This window comes from Zeus faber (genome assembly GCF_960531495.2).
Source record: "Zeus faber genome assembly, chromosome: 14".
NCBI lineage: Eukaryota > Metazoa > Chordata > Actinopteri > Zeiformes > Zeidae > Zeus > Zeus faber.
This window is the reverse complement of record NC_137200.1, coordinates 31,472,342-31,490,669: the sequence shown is the minus strand read 5'-3', so window position 1 is coordinate 31,490,669 and position 18,328 is coordinate 31,472,342. Positions and strand designations below refer to the sequence as shown.

General features: G+C 44.8%; 1 protein-coding gene and 1 long non-coding RNA gene across 4 annotated transcripts in view; one reads left to right on the top strand and one right to left on the bottom strand.

The window, feature by feature from the left end:
* The window catches only part of abr (ABR activator of RhoGEF and GTPase), a 107,901-nt gene that overhangs the window by 69,336 nt on the left and 20,237 nt on the right, over nucleotides 1–18,328 (top strand). For all 3 annotated transcript variants that reach the window (XM_080013638.1, XM_080013637.1, XM_080013640.1), the window contains 3 exons: nucleotides 711–785; nucleotides 4,023–4,120; nucleotides 4,368–4,499. In XM_080013638.1, coding sequence (XP_079869764.1) covers nucleotides 711–785; nucleotides 4,023–4,120; nucleotides 4,368–4,499 — 305 coding nt within the window. The remainder of the gene's footprint in view (nucleotides 1–710; nucleotides 786–4,022; nucleotides 4,121–4,367; nucleotides 4,500–18,328) is intronic.
* On the bottom strand, nucleotides 5,626–7,501 carry LOC307240340. Its single transcript, XR_013844511.1, has 2 exons — nucleotides 7,320–7,501; nucleotides 5,626–5,934 (listed from the first exon to the last, which is right to left on the bottom strand). It is a non-coding gene; the product is annotated as an uncharacterized lncRNA (long non-coding RNA).

The following is an 18,328-nucleotide window of genomic DNA, read 5'->3' as shown; positions in this document are numbered from 1 at the left end:
ACCCTTCAATGGGAACCCTGTGTGTTCTGAGAAGCCTCTTCTATGTGCAGTATGTGTGCTCATATGGTGGTGTTTTGGGCCAGCCACACCTCCACGCACCCGTCCAAACGCTTGTGATTGTCAGAGGTAACAGCGGTGGACGGAGCCCATCGTCCTCCTCACACATTGTCATGGTTTGGGCCGGCCTCCGGCACCGAGTGGCCAACCGGGGTGTTCAGAGGGGCCAGGACGGTGGCTGCTTGGGGTTTTGACGAAGTTGCTCCACAGTTTGGGAGCTGCTGCGAGGCCACCGGCTTGGAAGGAATGGACTGAGCCAGTCTCCATATCCACTGTCTCTTCTAGCTGCTCTATGTGTTGTGGTTAAAGCTTTATTCACCGGGTTCTTTTTTCCAAGAGAGATCTGAAAATATGTGTGTGTGTGTGTGTGTGTGTGTGTGTGTGTGTGTGTGTGTGTGTGTGTGTGTGTGTGTGTGTGTGTGTGTGTGTGTGTGTGTGTGTGTGTGTGTGTGTGTGTGTGTGTGTGTGTGTGTGTGTGTGTATATTTGTATATATATGTGTGTGTATATATTAATGAATGGACCACCTCACGTTAATATGCTTAGTTATTTGGATAGGGCTCGGAGGACATTTAAATCTTCCCATTTTCTATAAATACTGTTGGGAAAACGGTAAAACTATAAAACTAAAGTTTTTTTGTCTGTGTGTTCCAGACGAGGAGACCCCGGGCCTGTATGGCTTCCTGCATGTGATTGTCCACTCTGCCAAAGGCTTCAAGGAATCAGCCAGTAAGTCTAAACTCACAGAGTCCATCCACTGTCATCCCATTCTCTTTCAAAAACACACACACACACACACACACACACACACACACACACACACACACACACACACACACACACACACACACACACACACACACACACACACGTGTGTGAAACCAAGAGTGTGTTTGATGAGAGTTGGCGGGGCGTCCAGGGGCTGGGTCACACATGTCAGTACTGAACAACTGGAGCTAAACTGCACTATAGTACTGTATGTTACACGGGCATCAGTTGAAACATCACATTTCTGGTGGAAAGAGAGAGAGAGAGAGAGAAGGAGAATGGGGCGAGTGAGAGAAATCTGATTTCCTCAGTTACCACAACAGCGCTGAGTCTATGGAAGCGAGCCAGCTTGAATTTCCTGGGTAATGGATTGGAAAGCTATCTCCCCCGAAAGCCTATTTGATCCTCCATGGAGCGCAGAGGGCGGGTGGGGCTTAGGAATGAGGTGTGTGTGTGTGTGTGTGTGTGTGTGTGTGTGTGTGTCTGTGTGTGTGTGTGTGTGTGTGTGTGTGTGTGTGTGTGTGTGTGTGTGTGTGTGTGTGTGTGTGTGTGTGTGTGTGTGTGTGTGTGTGTGTGTGTGTACTCTAAGGCAGAAAGAAATGACCATGTTAGGGTCTAAAAATGTCGAATTGTTCGGAATCACAGTCATTTAACAGTGTTTTAAGATTGTAATAAAGTCGGGAAAAAAATGTTGTGTACTCTGGAAAATAATTAGAAGTATTTTAGAACATGCCCTTTTGGCTGCGTTTCATCTGTGTCTCTTAGAGCTCTTCCCCAAACACACCCCACCCCACTGGGAGAAGGAGCTCTCTGCGTAGCCAGGGCAGAGCAGCAGAACTGGGTCACAGAGAGAGAACACTGGGAGTCACGTTTCCCAGTGGAGCTGCAGTAAACAACCACTAAGAAGAGCTGGTAGAACGCTGCTGCCCACGTCTCTTTGAAAATAAACTCCCAAACTACAGTTATCTTTATTTAGTGTCATCAAAACAGGTGGTGATCGATCAGCTTTTCACTACAAAACTAAACAGTAGAACATTTTGTGGAATGATGCTGCCATGCCAAGATGTAGTGTAACAACAATAGCAAGCATCTTTTAATTTTTGTTTCCTCCAGGCGAGCACATCATTCCAGAAAGGTTAACATTTTTCATCCCAGACTTCCAGTGTAAAATGAATGAAAGGAAGTAGGAAATACACTCTGTGCTCGGTAGTTAGATATGAAAAAGCTCTTTGATATCTATCTGTCTGTTCCCAGGGCTCACGCTGAGTCCTGTGAACGCCTGCGTTCCTTCTAAGATCTGCCTTCTCCTTTATTAGTGTTATCATTCCTGGCACCGCTGAAAAGAATCTGACTAAGCCGCTTCCCTCCGTAGGATGTTCTCCCATATGGTTGTTTCCTTTCAAAAAGAAACTTCCCGCAAGATTTGATTTTATCATGCAGCTTTGTTTTTATTATATACATTCACACAGAGAATCTGCATTAGACTCTATAAGCAATAAAGGCAGACAGACACACCCCCAGTCTGAGCCGGCCCCGCCCGCCTTGCTGCAAACCAACACCAGAGCAGGGCGTCCATTAACCTCTTTACATTTTGGGGTCAGCCATGATGGTGACCTGCCAATAAGATGAAAAACCCAAACGTATCCAGGCCTCTTCTACTTTGTCCCATTTCTCAAGGCCCCCGGCGCCACTCTGAGGACACAAAAAGACCCCTCGAAATATGCTCTCTCTGGCCCCGTTTGGGGTTTTTTTTTTAGGTCTGGGCACACAAACCCCACTGCAGATGGAGTCAACCAGCACCAATGGATGTGCTCACTTCCTTGTTGTGCTGCACTTCCACATTTGACATAGATCAATCACACAGGTTTAAAGGAAAATAGTTTTTTTATTTTTCCTTACATTTGCCTTACTTTTGGATCATTGGGAGTCAATCCGGGTGATTAGCATCAGAATCTTTAAATTTATCCAGTATTGGGTTCACATCTAATATTAGCCACACCAGGGCTGCTTCACTCCCCGGACCCAACATTGAGAACCACCGCTCTAAATTGTCACCAATTCTTTAACCCCCGTCAAGCTTTTTGCTTTGAAGTGGAAGTAGACGTTAACTGCTTAGCTGTGACTCCATTTTGTAAGAACATCCCCCAGATGTTCCTGGTGAGCGCTCCCCTAAATGCCACCACCACTAATCCTTTCCTTGTCCAGAGCAGGGCCCTGGGGGGAGGCAGGGCACTGACTCCTTACAGGCGGTGTCCAGCTTGTTGTGCAGGAGCATCCTGCTGCCGTCTCAATGAACACGTCAGCTGAGTTGAGGCTTTGGAGGGAGAAGGAGGCGTGTGGTGTGTGGTGTGTCATGTGTGATGTGTGGTGTGTGGTGTGTGATGTGTGTGATGTGTGATGTGTGTGATGTGGTGTGTGATGTGTGATGTGTGGCGTGATGTTTGGTGTGTGATGTGTGTGATGTGATGTGTGTGATGTGTGTGATGTGTGTGATGTGTCATGTGTGGTGTGGTGTGATGTGATGTGTGGGGTGTGATGTGTGTGGTGTGATGTGTGATGTGATGTGTGATATGTGGCGTGTGATGTGATGTGAAGGAAGAAGGAACCTGGTAGAGGACAGGTCAACACAATACAACCTCATACGACACAACACAACCACATACAACACAAGACAACCACATACAAATTAACACAACACAACCACATACAACATAACACAACCACATACAACACAACACAACCACATACAACATAACACAACACAACCACATACAACACAACACAACACAACACAAACACATACAACACAACACAACCAAATACAACACAACACAACCTCATACAACACAACACAACCACATACAACACAACACAACACAACCACATACAGCACAACACAACACAAGTCTTCATGATGTCACAGTTGAAGGTAATAATAAGATGGATGATGCAGATCAATGAGGGGGGAGTTTGGGGATCTATTCACTGAAGGTAAAGTTGCTCAGGGCTGGTGTGGAGGCTCTTGCTCCATCCAACAGGATCAGCTGCTTTGTCAGATGCTTCAGTGAGAAACAAGTTTTTAAATTTGACTTTGCTCTTTGTGATGTGTACCTTTTGATTTTCTTCTTCCTTCTAAGTCAGATTTTGTGGTTGTGTTCCATCTGACAGGTTTGTTTGTGTCTCCTGTTTGCCTTCTAGATCTCTACTGTACTCTGGAGGTAGACTCCTACGGCTACTTCGTCAGCAAGGCCAAGACCAGAGTGTTCAGGGACACGACGGAGCCGCAGTGGAACGAGGTGAGGAGCCTGGACGCTGGCATCACACACCTGGCTGAGACTCCTTCCTCCTCACTCTGAGGGCCCCATGCACCAGTCAGCTACTCCGCCCACTCAATAAACTGATCTGCACACCTTCAATCATTGTGATCGCGGGCTAGAAGGAGGTCTATCAACACGGTCCATTTGTTTTTGTTGTTGTCTAGATTCAACCTGTGCAGTCGTTGATGTGAACTGTTGATGTTCTGCCCCACGTTGCCTCCTTCAGGAGTTTGAGATCGAGCTGGAGGGTTCCCAGTCCCTGCGGATCCTGTGCTACGAGAAATGTTACGACAAGAGCAAACTCAACAAGGACGACAACGAGATCGTGGACATGATCATGGGCAAAGGCCAGGTCCAGGTAAGGGAGCTTCCCCCAGCATGCATCTGGATCCCGTGAACCATGGCGGACACCGCAGACGGATATAGCCGAGCGCACGCTAGCAGACGGGCTCTGGTGTTATTTTTAGAAATTCCCCCACGATGTGACTCATTTTAATTGCTTGTCGAGCAACTGTGTATGATGAAGTGGTTTGGTTGCGGTGGCTGCTGACACTGTAACATCTGAGACAGAAGTCTTGCAGGGGCTTCCCTCCCCACTGCTTGTGACAAACATGGCTTTAAAAGCCTCTTCAGAGATTTGACTGTGAGCACAGAACTCTGTGCTTGGTTGATCCTGAGGCAACATACATCTCAAATCATCTCAGATCAATCTACACTGGCAAAAACAAAACAATCAATGTCAAATGGGAAAGTGGAATAAGCAGAATGAGGTGGCAGTCCTGCTCGGGTGACAGGGTTTTACTTGATACCATTTCTTAAAACGCACAAAGTCTCGCAAAAGAAAAATCTTGATAAAATTGTATTTTGGTCTTCTCGTCACTCCTTAAAGCATTTTATTGTGAATGTAAGGATGTTGCCACAAAATGAATTCCTTCAGAATGGAGCTTCAAAAGTAGATCTTCTTTTAAGGTAGTTGAAGACAGAGTTTGTCAAAGCTAGGTTAATTATATTATACATTACTACACAATTCCATCAGCTCATCTCAAAGGGAAATAAATCTATTTTTCATTTTTAAGAATTTATTTTTCTTATTTTTTCTTTTGTAAAGAACAAAGCCTTCAAACCAACGACTTTCTGCTCAGGGGAAGTTCTTCTTTCGTTGTTTTTCCTCTCCATCATCCCAAATTTAAGCACTTGTGTTATTTCCTCAAATGATGCACTTGTGTCATTGCCAGAATTGAGCTGGGAGCAGCTTATTCCTCTTCAACTTCTTCATCTCTCTCATATGCAAATACATGGAAGAACCTCCATGAAAAACAACAACAACAGCAACAAAAGCAGCTCGGTGCTGTCTGGAGTTGTTTTCTGTTGCTTCTGCACATTGAGCAACATCTGCAGTCTGCGGTGCAAGTCATGGTACCGTCGAGCGCCACTGGGAATACAAAGCTCTTCTCAAACAAACAGAGTAGAAAAGTGGGGCAAACTTGAATGACTCATCAGGTTTTATTTATTTATATGAAAAGATTGAAGTTGTGCCTTGTTTGTCCATGAAGCTGAAGCCTCACAAAGACCCATCCAGGCTTATGTCTCTGCACCATTACCAGCCGCACTTTTCTTCCATTGACTTTGGTGGCATTTGACCTTGACTGGCCGTCTGCTTTCTCCCTGGGCTGAACGCCTCTTATTTTGGGAAAGAGAACCTTGCCCCCCACGGTCTCCGGCCTTGGAGCTGCTGGCCTCCTGCGTGTCCACTGAGGAATGCACATTCACCAACATTCAGCCTGTACATTTACCTGTTAATCGGGAGATTTGAGTCATTGATACATAATAGTAGTTTCTATACATACACATTGCCCAACACAGTTTAACAAAGTCATGTGAGCTAGGTACAGGCCACTGCCTGATCCTATCACACCACTGTTGTACAGTCTGTTGATAGCAGAGAAAGACTGATGTTTTAAAAGTTAATCATGGCTTACAGAAACACTAAACAGATCTTGATCATATACAATTCAATGTGTGTGTTTGTGTGGGGACCTCAGAAAACACTTAGCCATGTACTTTAAGGTTTCTTTGATTTCATTTCATTCCTCACTGCACTACAAATCTGGAAGTGATCTTTTATTTTAAGTGAGCTTAAAGCTTTACAGAAGCCTTATTAAAGGCTAAATGAATTATTAAAGATCTCAGAATCACTTTATTCGCCATGTAGGTTTTCACATACAAGGAATTTGCTGTGGTTTGTAGGTGCATTACATAACATACAACATAGACAATAACCAATGTGTGCAATAAGTTCAATTTGTTTTTTTAAGTGAAAAAACTGAACAGTAGTGCAGGAATGTGCAAAAAATATGATCAGGGGGAAAGTACAGAGAACAAGGATGTCCAAAGATGTGCGTTAATGTAAGGCGTTGTGGTGCGGACTGTACGTTAATATAACAAGTAGAGTCTATGGGGGGTTAGGGTCTTGTTGGTGAAGCCAGTTGCAGACAGGAAGAAACTGTTGTTGTGGGGAGAGGTTTACAGGTTTACGGGTTTACGGGTTTACAGGTTTGCAGGTTTATAGGTTTGCAGGTTTACGGGTTTACGGGTTTACAGGTTTACAGGTTTAGGGGTTAACAGGTTCAGGGGTTTACAGGTTTACAGGTTTCCAGGTTTACAGGTTTAGGGGTTGACATGTTTACAGGTTTGCAGGTTTGCGGGTTTAGGGGTTTGCAGGTTTACAGGTTTAGGGGTTAACAGGTTCAGGGGTTTACAGGTTTACGAGTTTACGGGTTTAGGGGTTGGCAGGTTTACGGGTTTAGGGGTTGACAGGTTTACGGGTTTAGGGGTTGGCAGGTTTACAGGTTTAGGGGTTAACAGGTTCAGGGGTTTACAGGTTTACGGGTTTACGGGTTTAGGGGTTGGCAGGTTTACAGGTTAACGGGTTTAGGGGTTGGCAGGTTTGCAGGTTTACAGGTTTAGGGGTTAACAGGTTCAGAGGTTCACGGGTTTACAGGTTTACAAGTTTACGGGTTTATGGGTTTAGGGGTTGGCAGGTTTACAGGTTTAGGGGTTTACAGGTTCATAGGTTTAGGGGTTTACAGGTTTTGGTCTTGTTGGAGCAGCCTCCTGCCAGAGGGAAGAGTTTCAAACAGTTTGTGTCCGGGGTGGAAGGGGTCAGCCACCATCTTACCTGCAAGCCTCAGGGTCCTGGAGGTGTACGGGTCCTGGAGGCATATGGGTCCTGTAGGCGTACAAGTTCTGTAGAGATGGTAGATTGCAGCCAATTACTTTCTCAGCAGAGAGAATGACACGCTGCAGTCTGCTCTTGTCCTTGGTGGTTGCAGCAGCGTAGCAGGTTGTGATAGAGGAGGTGAGAACAGACTCTGGCAGGTTGAACTTCCTCAGCTCCCGCAGGAAGTACGTCCTCTGCTGGGCTTTCTTGACGATGGAGCTGAGTAGCTGTGTAACAGTGCTCCAAAGTATTTTCCTCTCTGGTGGGGCATTTAATAAACGGTCTATATTTGGGGAGTTCATGGCTGAGGTTTCCTTTGTTAAAGTCGCCAAGGACAATAACCAGGGAGTCTGGGTTTGTCCGTTCCAAACAGCGTATCTGGTCCATGAGCATGCGCTGTGCGTCCTGCACGTTGGCCTGCGGTGGTATGTAAACACCGACCAGTATGAATGAAACAACCTCACGGGGAGAAAAGAAGGGATTGCAGTTAATGAAAACTGCAATCCCTTCTCCCTTTTCCCAGCAAACTGTATCACTTAAAAGACTCCCAGTTCTGCAGAGTTAAAGCTTTAGGTTCTTAATGTATAAGCCTGCATTAATTAAGTTGTCTTCCACCTTTGTAGTAGTTGACTTACCAGAGCACCAAGTCACGCAGCGTTCCCATATGTGTGTAAATGTGTCATTCCTTCCTGTTTTAAACTGAAGTGTGTGTGAGGAGGGGAGAGGAGGGGAGGGGAGAGGAGAGGAGGGCCCGCTCTCTGTAATTACAATCTGCCAGAAAACTGCCAGCATCTGCCCACTCTCCCTGGCATGGGGATTCAGAGTGTTCTGCTTCTTCTGGTCCCTCTGGTTACTGCCGCTGCTGCTGGGAACATCATCTCCCGGCCAACAACAACAACCAAGTCCTCGTCCAAAAAACAAACACAAACGCCACATGTTGTTGACTTGGAGGAGATTGAGAGATGGATCCAAATGAAGAGAACGTCACGTTGTGGGAATGGCGTGTGTGTGTGTTGGTGTTGCTGGACTCTTTCATCCGTGTGCTGTGTGTTTGGCGTGGTGGGGGCTGGAGTGTGAGTTTGGCTCAGGCAGCTGCTCTTCAACTCATCATTAAGAAGACACAGAGTTGAAAATGAGATCCATCTTTGCCCCTGATGGAACTAAACTAGGAGGAATTTAGAAAGACATGCCAAGTTTAAGATAATCAAGTCTCGGAACATGACTTTGGAGCCGAGTTCGTTCAACACAGTTGAGCCTGGATAATGGGATCGTCCCAAAATTCCCCTCGTGTCACATGTTCCCAAACATTGGATTCCTACACCGTTGGAAGAATGAATAGCAGAAAAAGGCGTATAATGCAGAACAGCACAGGGTACATAGTTCATAACGTAGTTGTTTAACTTCATGGTACCGTTTATTTTCATCCACCCATCAAACCAATGGTGTCGGTGTTTTCGTGTCACGTGGATGTGTCAGTCCAGGAAACTCCGTGTTCCAGTTTTCTCAGCACTACTCAGAGGGCCAACGTGGTTCCAGAGTGCATACCTTCAGTACAGAGATTTAGGCTGTTTTCTTTTCCTGGTCAGAGCTGTGGGCTGAGAAGGAGCCTGGGATGTTTGGATTTGCTCTCCAGAGACCCTGTGATATATTTAACAATTCCATGGAATACCAAATCACCTTAAATGGGCATACCAGACTGGAAGTTTTTTTTTCTTTTTTTCGGGGGTTTTCCATGCGGCTGTTACTTCACTTTGCACTGTGAAGAATGTCGATATGGCCAGTTTCATTCCAAGGTGTTTTGATAAGATTTTGTTAATGGTTTAGTCAGCTTGTCATGCTTTTGATACATTATTGGTAGCAACATAGTACTGTGTTCAGCCCCACTGCTTGAGGCTGTTGTAGTGAAACCTGTGCACATAAGAGGAGCGTTATTGCAGAGGCTTCACCAGTTCCAGCTCTCTTCTGTGCCTTGATTATCGAGATGGTAGTTCCAGCGCATGTTCCAAGATGTTCTCCATATTTCACACAAATGCGCCAACTCTACAGTGGCCACGGAAGTTTGGCTTCATCGGGGCAGTGTCAATGCTGTCCATTTCTCAGCACTTAACCATCCAACTGAGAACACTGATCCAGACCTGACACGGCATGGTAGCCTTCATTTGGTGATGCTCATTGACTGTTTCACATGGTCACATCAATCTACTCTTCTATTGTTTTTTTCATTGCTCCACGCTGCCATGTTTTCAAAGAGAACGAGAGAGAGAAAAAGTGTTTGATGCCTCACATCAACCCATTTCTAGGTCCCGCTCTGTCGCACTGTTGGCCGCTTTTTTAACAAATAGCTACACAATAACACACACACACACACACACACACAGTACCAGCATCACTCTACTGGAATAGTTGAACTTCTCTGAATTAGAATGTTACATAATAATCCAGGAGGGAAGGGGTAAGTGATTAACGCACATAGCTCTGTTCTCCTGACCTGAACATGCACATGCTGTACATCTGGAGAGAGAGAGAGAGAGAGAGAGAGAGAGAGAGAGAGAGAGAGAGAGAGAGAGAGAGAGAGAGAGAGAGAGAGAGAGAGAGAGAGAGAGAGAGAGAGAGAGAGAGAGAGAGAGAGAGAGAGAGAGAGAGAGAGAGAGAGAGAGAGAGAGAGAGAGAGAGAGAGAGAGAGAGAGAGGAAAGGGAACGATCCATGAGTCCCAGATGGTGGCCAATCATATGATTTGGAGCGTTAGAGAACAAAGGGGTTCATTGCAGCCCATATGAAATGAGATGGTCTCCAGAGAGAGTGAGTCCCCTTTTGTCCTGTCTGGAGAAGCATGCTGGTGGAGATAATTGCAAAGTGTTTTGAACGGGTCACTCAGTACAAAAGGCTTCTATCTATCTTTACATTTTTTTTGTCGTTGGTTTGTCGAAGTGCCTGGCGGCGAGCGGGTTGTAGACGAGGGGAAGCATCACAGTAAGATAACAGCAGAGTCGGAGCGCTGCGGTTAGATAATTTCCTGAGACCGTTCCCAGCCTCCCTCTCCAAACGTAGGAGTAGAAGTAGTAGTATTACTTCTCATCACGCCTTGGTTAACTCAGGAGCCGCCATCTTGGTTCCAGTTGTTCTGGCTTCGAATGAGACAGTGACATTGACGACAGCGAGGGAGTGAGAGGAGGCGGGGCTATGTGGGCGCTGCAGCGGTGTGTGACTCGCAGTGGGAGAGAGAGAGAGCGAGGAAGCAGCTGCTTGTGTATCGATACTGCAGAAAATTAATATTTAAACCGTCTCAATATTCAGAATCTATGTATAGAACGATCAACATTTTTTGTTTATCGGCCTCGTGAGTGCAGGCGTCGGCCAATGCCGATTATCTCAAAATGTGCATATATCGGCCCAATTAATTGGCCGACAGAGCAATCGGTGGACCACTAGTATAGATATCGATTAGGTTACTATCCTTTCCTTACTAGCAAGCACCTTTGAATCCTGAGAAGATTCGACCAAAACAATTCTTGTTGAAACTGCGCAGTGTTTTGACTACATTTGGTCACGGTGAAGGTCCATGTTTACACCTGATAGATATAGTGTACATGCTATCTCTGCTTTGTGGACAATCTATAGTACTGTACATTGCCTGTTGTGTTGGAGCCTCTAATTTGGCCTTCAAGATACTACTACTGTACACATCAATTTCTCGATGTTGGTGTGCGAGAGAACCTATTTTCTTGGTTACAATCCCCTTTCGCAGTAAACCTCACAAAGCTTTGCCATGGCCTGTTGATTCGGCAAACTTGGTCTAAATCAACCCATAAACAAAATAGGGATGAAGGAATATAGTCAAAGATCACTGCTGCTGATCTCTGTGATCTATCTTCTATATCAACTGATAGTCGATTGGAAAGCATATGAATTGTGTTGTGTGAACATTGTGAATATGTTTTACTGGACTCCCATCACCCGTCGGTTTAGCTTTCCCAGGTATGGCTCCAAAAGTGCAGAACCCCTTTTCTCCTAGAAGCCATTGGGTTTTTTAATAAACGTGTATAGTTTTGTATTTTGCTGTAGGGAGCAGCCATGGCTACCTGCTTGTCGATGTCCATCTGCTCTTATAGTCAGAAGGGTATCTTAATGTAATCTATGGTTGTCATATTATTATGTGCTTTTACTGTATTGTGTATGTCGTATTTGACTACTAGCTGTAAGGCAATTTTTCCCTTGGGGGTATTAAAGACTTTACTCTACTCTAGGGCAGTATTTTTGCAGCCGTGGTGTTAGGCTTTACCAATGCCCGCTGTAGTAACGATCTTGAGGCCTGGTCTGTGTACCAGAAATTTGTTGCGCAAAGACTTGGGGAGCCCACCTCACCCTCTGTTGAAAGAATACAGAGTTTGTTCCCCGGGTAGAGGGGCAGGGGGTGCAGAAAACAGCCCCCCCAAGGCTTTCTGTGAGTGTGTGTGTGTGTGTGTGCCTTCTCCTCCTAATCAGATTTAACATCAGCACCAGAGCCAACACTCCAACCACCAGATGCAACCGCTGTTTCTGTTTTCTCCTCCTTCCTCCTCTCATCCCCAAAGACCCTAGGAGACCAGAACACTTTCTGCCCCCTTTTTCCCCCCTGGCTTTCACCGCCTTCCTTCCCTGTTCACCCTCTTGCTGTTATTGGCAGCAGATCCTAGAATATTTAAGTAAATGGACCTGGGCAAAATACGTTGTCCTGGTGTCACAAGGCCGTGCAGGACTTTGTAGTGGCCCCCCACCTCTCGGTGCCCTCAGTGGCCAGATGTGATGGATATCTAACATCCTCCAATGACACCAACATCATACTTTGAGGCAACTTTCACCACCACCCAGGGGAAGCCACTGATGGGGTTGGTTATTTGTGGACGTGTAGCATTTATCCAAGTGCCACTCACTGAAAATGGGTTTGAAGCGATGAGGGTTGGGGATGTCTTTCACATGGTCAAGGGGCTCGAGGGGAGGGGAACGTCGGGATTATTTTTATGCACCCTGTAGCTGTACATGGACTGTTTGAGGTTTCCTTCATTCTGAGAAGTGGTGTGATGTGGACATGGGGAGGACAGCAGGGTTTAGGACGATGTATGTTGGCGCTGTTGTTTTTTTCCCCTCACAGTAGCCTGTTATTCATCTTCAGCTTTGGTCAATTCAAAGTTTGACTCCATTCCAGTGAAGAAAATGAGGAAGAATCTAGCGTTTTCCTTTCTGAAAATAATGTTCAAGATGTTTTCTATCCAAATGGCCTGTGTGTGCAAGGGGAATTGAGCTCAGTGGGAAGGAAATTGCACATAAATACCATACTTTAACTTAGGAATTTTCCTGGGACCATTGCTTTGTTTTCTGATCCTTAATATACCTCTTGATATGTACATCAGGAAATGCTTATTGAGGATTTCTCTGGGAATTTATTGTCAGTGGTAAATTATGGACCTCATGGTTTTCTACTGTACAACCTCTACAATATCTGCCACGAGGTTGGAGATTTTGTGATTTTTAGACCTGATTATTCTCCATTTATGCCTCCACTGTGTAATTATTTTAAAGCCATTGATATATTATGAGCCATGCGCGCCATACAATCTAACATAATACATTTAAGGACAAGACAATGACAGTGTAGATAATGATCTATTTGCTTGATTGTTTTAAAGATTGGGCTTCTACAAAATTAAATCCATTTTCAATGCACATTTCCTCGCACAGTTTTAACATTTAAAAAACACTGAACCACTCAACACCATGCTGGGCTCCTACAGCCAACAACCTGAGAGGAGTTGTTCAAGTACTCTGAGTCAGTAGTGACCCAGATCTCCTCAAATATTAATGAACAAACTTATTTTGGTTCCCTGATAAGCCCTGAACTCGTTTTCTTTTTGTTTTTTGGGGTTTTTTTTGCATTATATGGGGTTGAATAGAGATCTGCCTTTCTCGCAGAGTGGTACGACCATTTTTCACTATGACCCAAAAAGGGGTCGCAGGGAAACAACCCCTGAACAGTAAAACACATGTTTTATTTCAAATCAGCATCATGAGGAGGAGTTTTCCTCATGATGGATAATATGTTCACGTTAATTCTCACATTTCTTCCAATTTTGGGAAAAATTTTGCAAATTGTTTTAGTTTTCCTCATTGATTCCTCATTTGATCCATAGCTTAAAAAAAAGCACTTTGTCAATTGGAAGGAAAGTGTTGGAGCTCTACCTGATCTTTTTGGGGGGTGAGGGCTGTTTCTTTGATCGCCTCAATGTGTCCTCCTTTTTCATCCGTTTGAAAGTTTGTTTGAATTGGACAGTGATGGTATTTATAAATAAGTGTGTTTGCTCTTGGCTTAATATTTTATGATTTTCACGCTACAAAGTTACCGTATGGTAGGAATCAAAGTGTCTTAAACTCCAGTTCTAGAGACCAGCACACGTCCGCTTGAGTTTGGAAATTGGAATATTTTTGAGGTCTCAAGTAGGATTGTCAAACTGCTCATCCAACAATGTGCATTTATTCACTTGAATGCCATCATGTCCAGGGTTATGACATGGTGGCATTCAAGTGAAGGAATGGACACGAGGATACTATTGTCTTAACTTGCTCCTGTTTATTGCATTGAATGTAAAGTACTTTGAGTTGCATTCTCTGCATGAAAGATGCAATACAAATACATTTTATTATTGTTATTACTTCTGAAACCTTTCCCAATAATCCCATTCAGCCCATAGTCTCTATTTAGAGTGTGATCTTTAATTTTGGCGGAAGCAGGGGTTGATGTATTCTAGCCATGCGTTAATGAAGGTCAGTGTTGGTGACTTGCCACTAATTAGACATAAAATCTCAACTCTGGCACCAAACAGCCACAGCCGCTTACAAGGGGTCGCACATACTGATTTGTAAGGATTTATTCATGAGGAGTTCTCTGTCTGGCTACTTTTTTATTTCCCTGTACAAGATGAGAAAGCCATTTTGTGCTGTTTTACAACTTGATGGAGCACTTACCATCACAACCTCATACTGTAGATCATTGCTGTTGTAAGTAGTGTCACCTTTCTTTGCATTTGCTGCAGCAGCGTTTTGTTCAGCAATTCTTTCAACATCCTTTAAAAATAAGATTCTGAATTACATTTCATGGGACGTGGGCTTCATGTTTAGCTTGGGGCTTTTCTGTGTGGAGTTTGAATGTTTTCTTTGTGTTCAGGGGGGTTTCCAGTGCTTATTGATTTGGATTCCTCATACACCAAATATAACACCAAAAAAAACATTCTGTTGACCAAGACACTGGCTACAGAACTGGTGTTGGTCCCTGGTTGCCCAATCTGGGCGTTGCTTCTGAGGGTGGGCTTAAAGCACAGAACAAATACCGGCTATATGCAAAATGTACCAAAAGAGGTCTTCTTCTTTTTTGTTCGCTTCATGTCTCTTGTCTGAGTTGGAAGAGTGGTATCAATGGGACAAAGACAAGCCGTGTATAATAAAACTACGCTGTTGACTCAACGTCAATGATAGTTACAGTTCACCTTTACAAGACACTTCATGAGATTGTCTGAGAGGCCATGGCTTCTCCTTGTATTAAGAAGATCATGTGGCAGGTTCATGTCAATGCCGTTTGATACTGCTTTCTGACTTCCTCCCCTCGGGGCAGGGAGCGGGACAAACCATTTCCTTTCCTGCCAGAACGCTAACGACAGCTTGTCCACCGGCGTTGGGTTTTTCAGGGAATGTCAGAAATCTCTCCCACTCTAGAAATCGTCCTGTCCAAAATAGGGTGCTATGCCCCAATCTCATGTCTCTATATTCATCTTGGAACAGAACAATAAGATCACAACTAGGAATGGAGCTCTGTTCCAAATATTTTGGAATATGCAGTCGCACATCCAATTTCCGATGTCATGTGCGTTTACTAGAACTCAGAGATGGGGCCGTTGAGGCAATCCACTGGATGTTATTCAATAATGTGAAGGCTGGGAGAGGGCTTACCTCCAAAGGGTTTTCACCAATCCTTATTTGGGGCCTCTGGATTGGGCCCCTCTGCCAACACTTATTAGGCAAATGACGTCATGGTTTTCATCTGGAGGAAATCTCAGTGCCCTCCCTTGACCTTGCTCTAATGGATGAGGTTATTGTTGTTCCAGTTCCGTAGTTTTTAGGGCCTCGTTGATTGGATACCAGGCTGATGGAGTTTTGACCGCCTCTGTCTCGTGATCCAAAAAGCCTTTTAAGAATATGTGTTCACAAAAGGAGAGAGAGGTGAAATGTCTCACACAAATTATTGTTTTGGCTTAGGATGCCATACAGCCTTTCTTTGTGGTGCTTTTCCCAGTAAAAACAATCTGCCTGAAACAAGTCGGCTAAATATTTCCCCCGACCATAGTGTGTTCAAGTCCAACAATTGTTTAGGTTTTTTTTTGTTGAAAGACCCACAAAACCTTTGCTCTCCACACGTTGTAGTGCTGTTTATGTGATGAGAGCGTATCCATCCAGGACTTTGCCCAGAGCCTGTTGCATAAGTAGAGTGTCGTGCTGAATTCTTCCGTGTAACCTTTTAAAAAATGTGAAAAAACGTCCCCATCAGCAACACGACGGCATTTATCTTGCGAGTACCTGTTCTGCGCGTGCTATCTTCAAAGAGCCGAGTGGGTGTTTTTGGAGAGGGGGCCAGGCAGCCCCCATGTCTTTGACAGGCTTGCATAGCGTTTGAATTATGTAATGTCAGTTGCGTAATGGCCATGATGTGAATAGGTGTTTGAGTTGGTGAGCCACGCACTCCAGAAGACTTGTTTGTCGTGGTTACCGTGCCACTCCTCCTCCGCTACACTTTAAAGCACAATTGTATCACTTTTGGTAATTGCGGCCCTTCAGTTTCTGAATGAAATTGCACTTTCACACAACTGTCGTAAAACTCGGTCTGGTGTCCAAGATTAATTTATTTTACTCGACAAATTTGAACCTTATCGTTCACGTTTCAAGAATACTCTGTTACAAACGCAAATATAGTGTACACCTAGGCTACAGCGCACCTTGCACGGCCCTCGCCGATCCAGGGGAGCTGGGGGGGAGGGACTGCTTCCGCTGTAGCTACCAGATGTGCTCGGACACAAACCCTGTGGCGCAATGAAAGCCAGGGCCCGGGCTCACCCGCTGAACCGGCTGAACCGGCTGAACCGGCTGACGTGCTTGTTCCGGCCGCATCGCTGGCCCGTCAGGGAGGTGGAGCGGCTACCATTGTATGAGCATTATTACCCGACATTTTGACTGGCAAGTTTATCATTTATAGTTTATTTTTTATTTTGTTAAAAATATTACCAGGCAAAAAAAACAGAAATAACTGGAACCAAACATCAAGTAAGTGACATAGTGCCGTAAAGCTTAACCCACTTTTCCCGTGGTTTTGAAGCCAAACACAGAAGTTACATAGGGAAAGAACAGGCGTTCGGGGGAGGGGGATGAGAGCGGGGCCATTCTCCATATGATAAGTCAGTGTACAATCAAAATGATTTTGAAGCTTTTATTTCAAGGTGAAAAATGAACAGCCAAGGAGGAAGGCGTGTCGGGAGAGTGCAATGATCAACCCACGCAGGATTCCCAAAACAACAGAGGCAGAAGGAGAGCAAAGTGTGTAGTCATTTAGTCATTTAGCAGACGCTTTTATCCAAAGCGACTTACAATTGTTCAAACACCGATGGACGCAGCCATCAGGAGCAATTAGGGGCTAAGTGTCTTGCTCAAGGACACTACAGCATGCTAGCAGGAGGAGCCTGGGATCGAACCAGCAACCTTTAGATGACTAGACCACCAGCTCTACCGCCTGAGCTACCATCCCCTCTGTAGTGTCAGAGAGAGAGAATGATACCCCAGGAAAAGGAAGTGAAAGAGATGAAGTCTTCCTGCCTGTCTGACTCTCCAGTCTCATTGGATTTCTGTTTCTGCTTCTATGAAACAGCCCCAACACTGAGACCTATGGTTCCCTGATCTACAGCTGCTTGAGTGTCTATAGATTTTTTTCCTCCAGGTGAGTGTATCGGGGCTCGGTCGGTGGCGACGGCTTCTCGACCCGCTGATGGGGTTCTGATCTTCCACTGATTGGTTTAATGGGGATTTTCATTGGGTTTTTGGGGAGTCGGGCTCCATGATGCTTGACCAATTCATACGCAGTGTGACACAGCTAGCTCTGTCAAGATAAACAAATCTATATTTTCTGAAGTTTCTCAAATATTCTCATGTGTCCTGAATCCCCCCTGGAAATGAATACGAACAGTGTTTTCTGAAAGACCCTCGCTTTCAGACTGACGCTCTGCAAGAGGTTGTCAGAATTTCCTCCTTGTTGTAAACTTGGGTGGTGTAAATAGTGGTACTTACATTTACATTTACATTTAGTCATTTATCAGACGCTTTTATCCAAAGCGACTTACAAGGGAGAATAACATTCAGCTACATTGCGACAGAGATTAGTGTACGACCCAATTCTGTGTTTCTTACTTAGTTACTAAGTAATGCATAATTGTAAATGACTCTGACAGCCCTTTCCTTTTAGGTTACACACCTGCCTTTACCAAACAAACATGAAACAGCCGTTCAATATTTGCTTTCTGCATGTGCTCCTCACGTGCTATTTCCCTCGGTGGTGGCTGGGTCCGCCTCTCTGCAAGAATGCAAAGATGGGGCATGTGAAAGAAGTGAAAGGCAGAGGTGGTGAATTTGATAAATCAGTTTCGATAGTTGTGGTCAATAACGTGTAAACAAATCAATGGATCACAAGAAGGCATCGTTTGCAGAATAGAAAGTCAGCGTCGTGGAGCAAAGATGAGCGTAAACCTGGTCTTGGGGGCAAAAAAACCAAAACGTTGCGTTTGGGGACTTGTCGTGTAATTCACCGAACCCAGTGGAACTTATGGATTGTCTCTTTAAATTGGCAAATCACAGAAACCTCAGATGTCAAAATATCATATCTCCATATATGGGGATGATACTT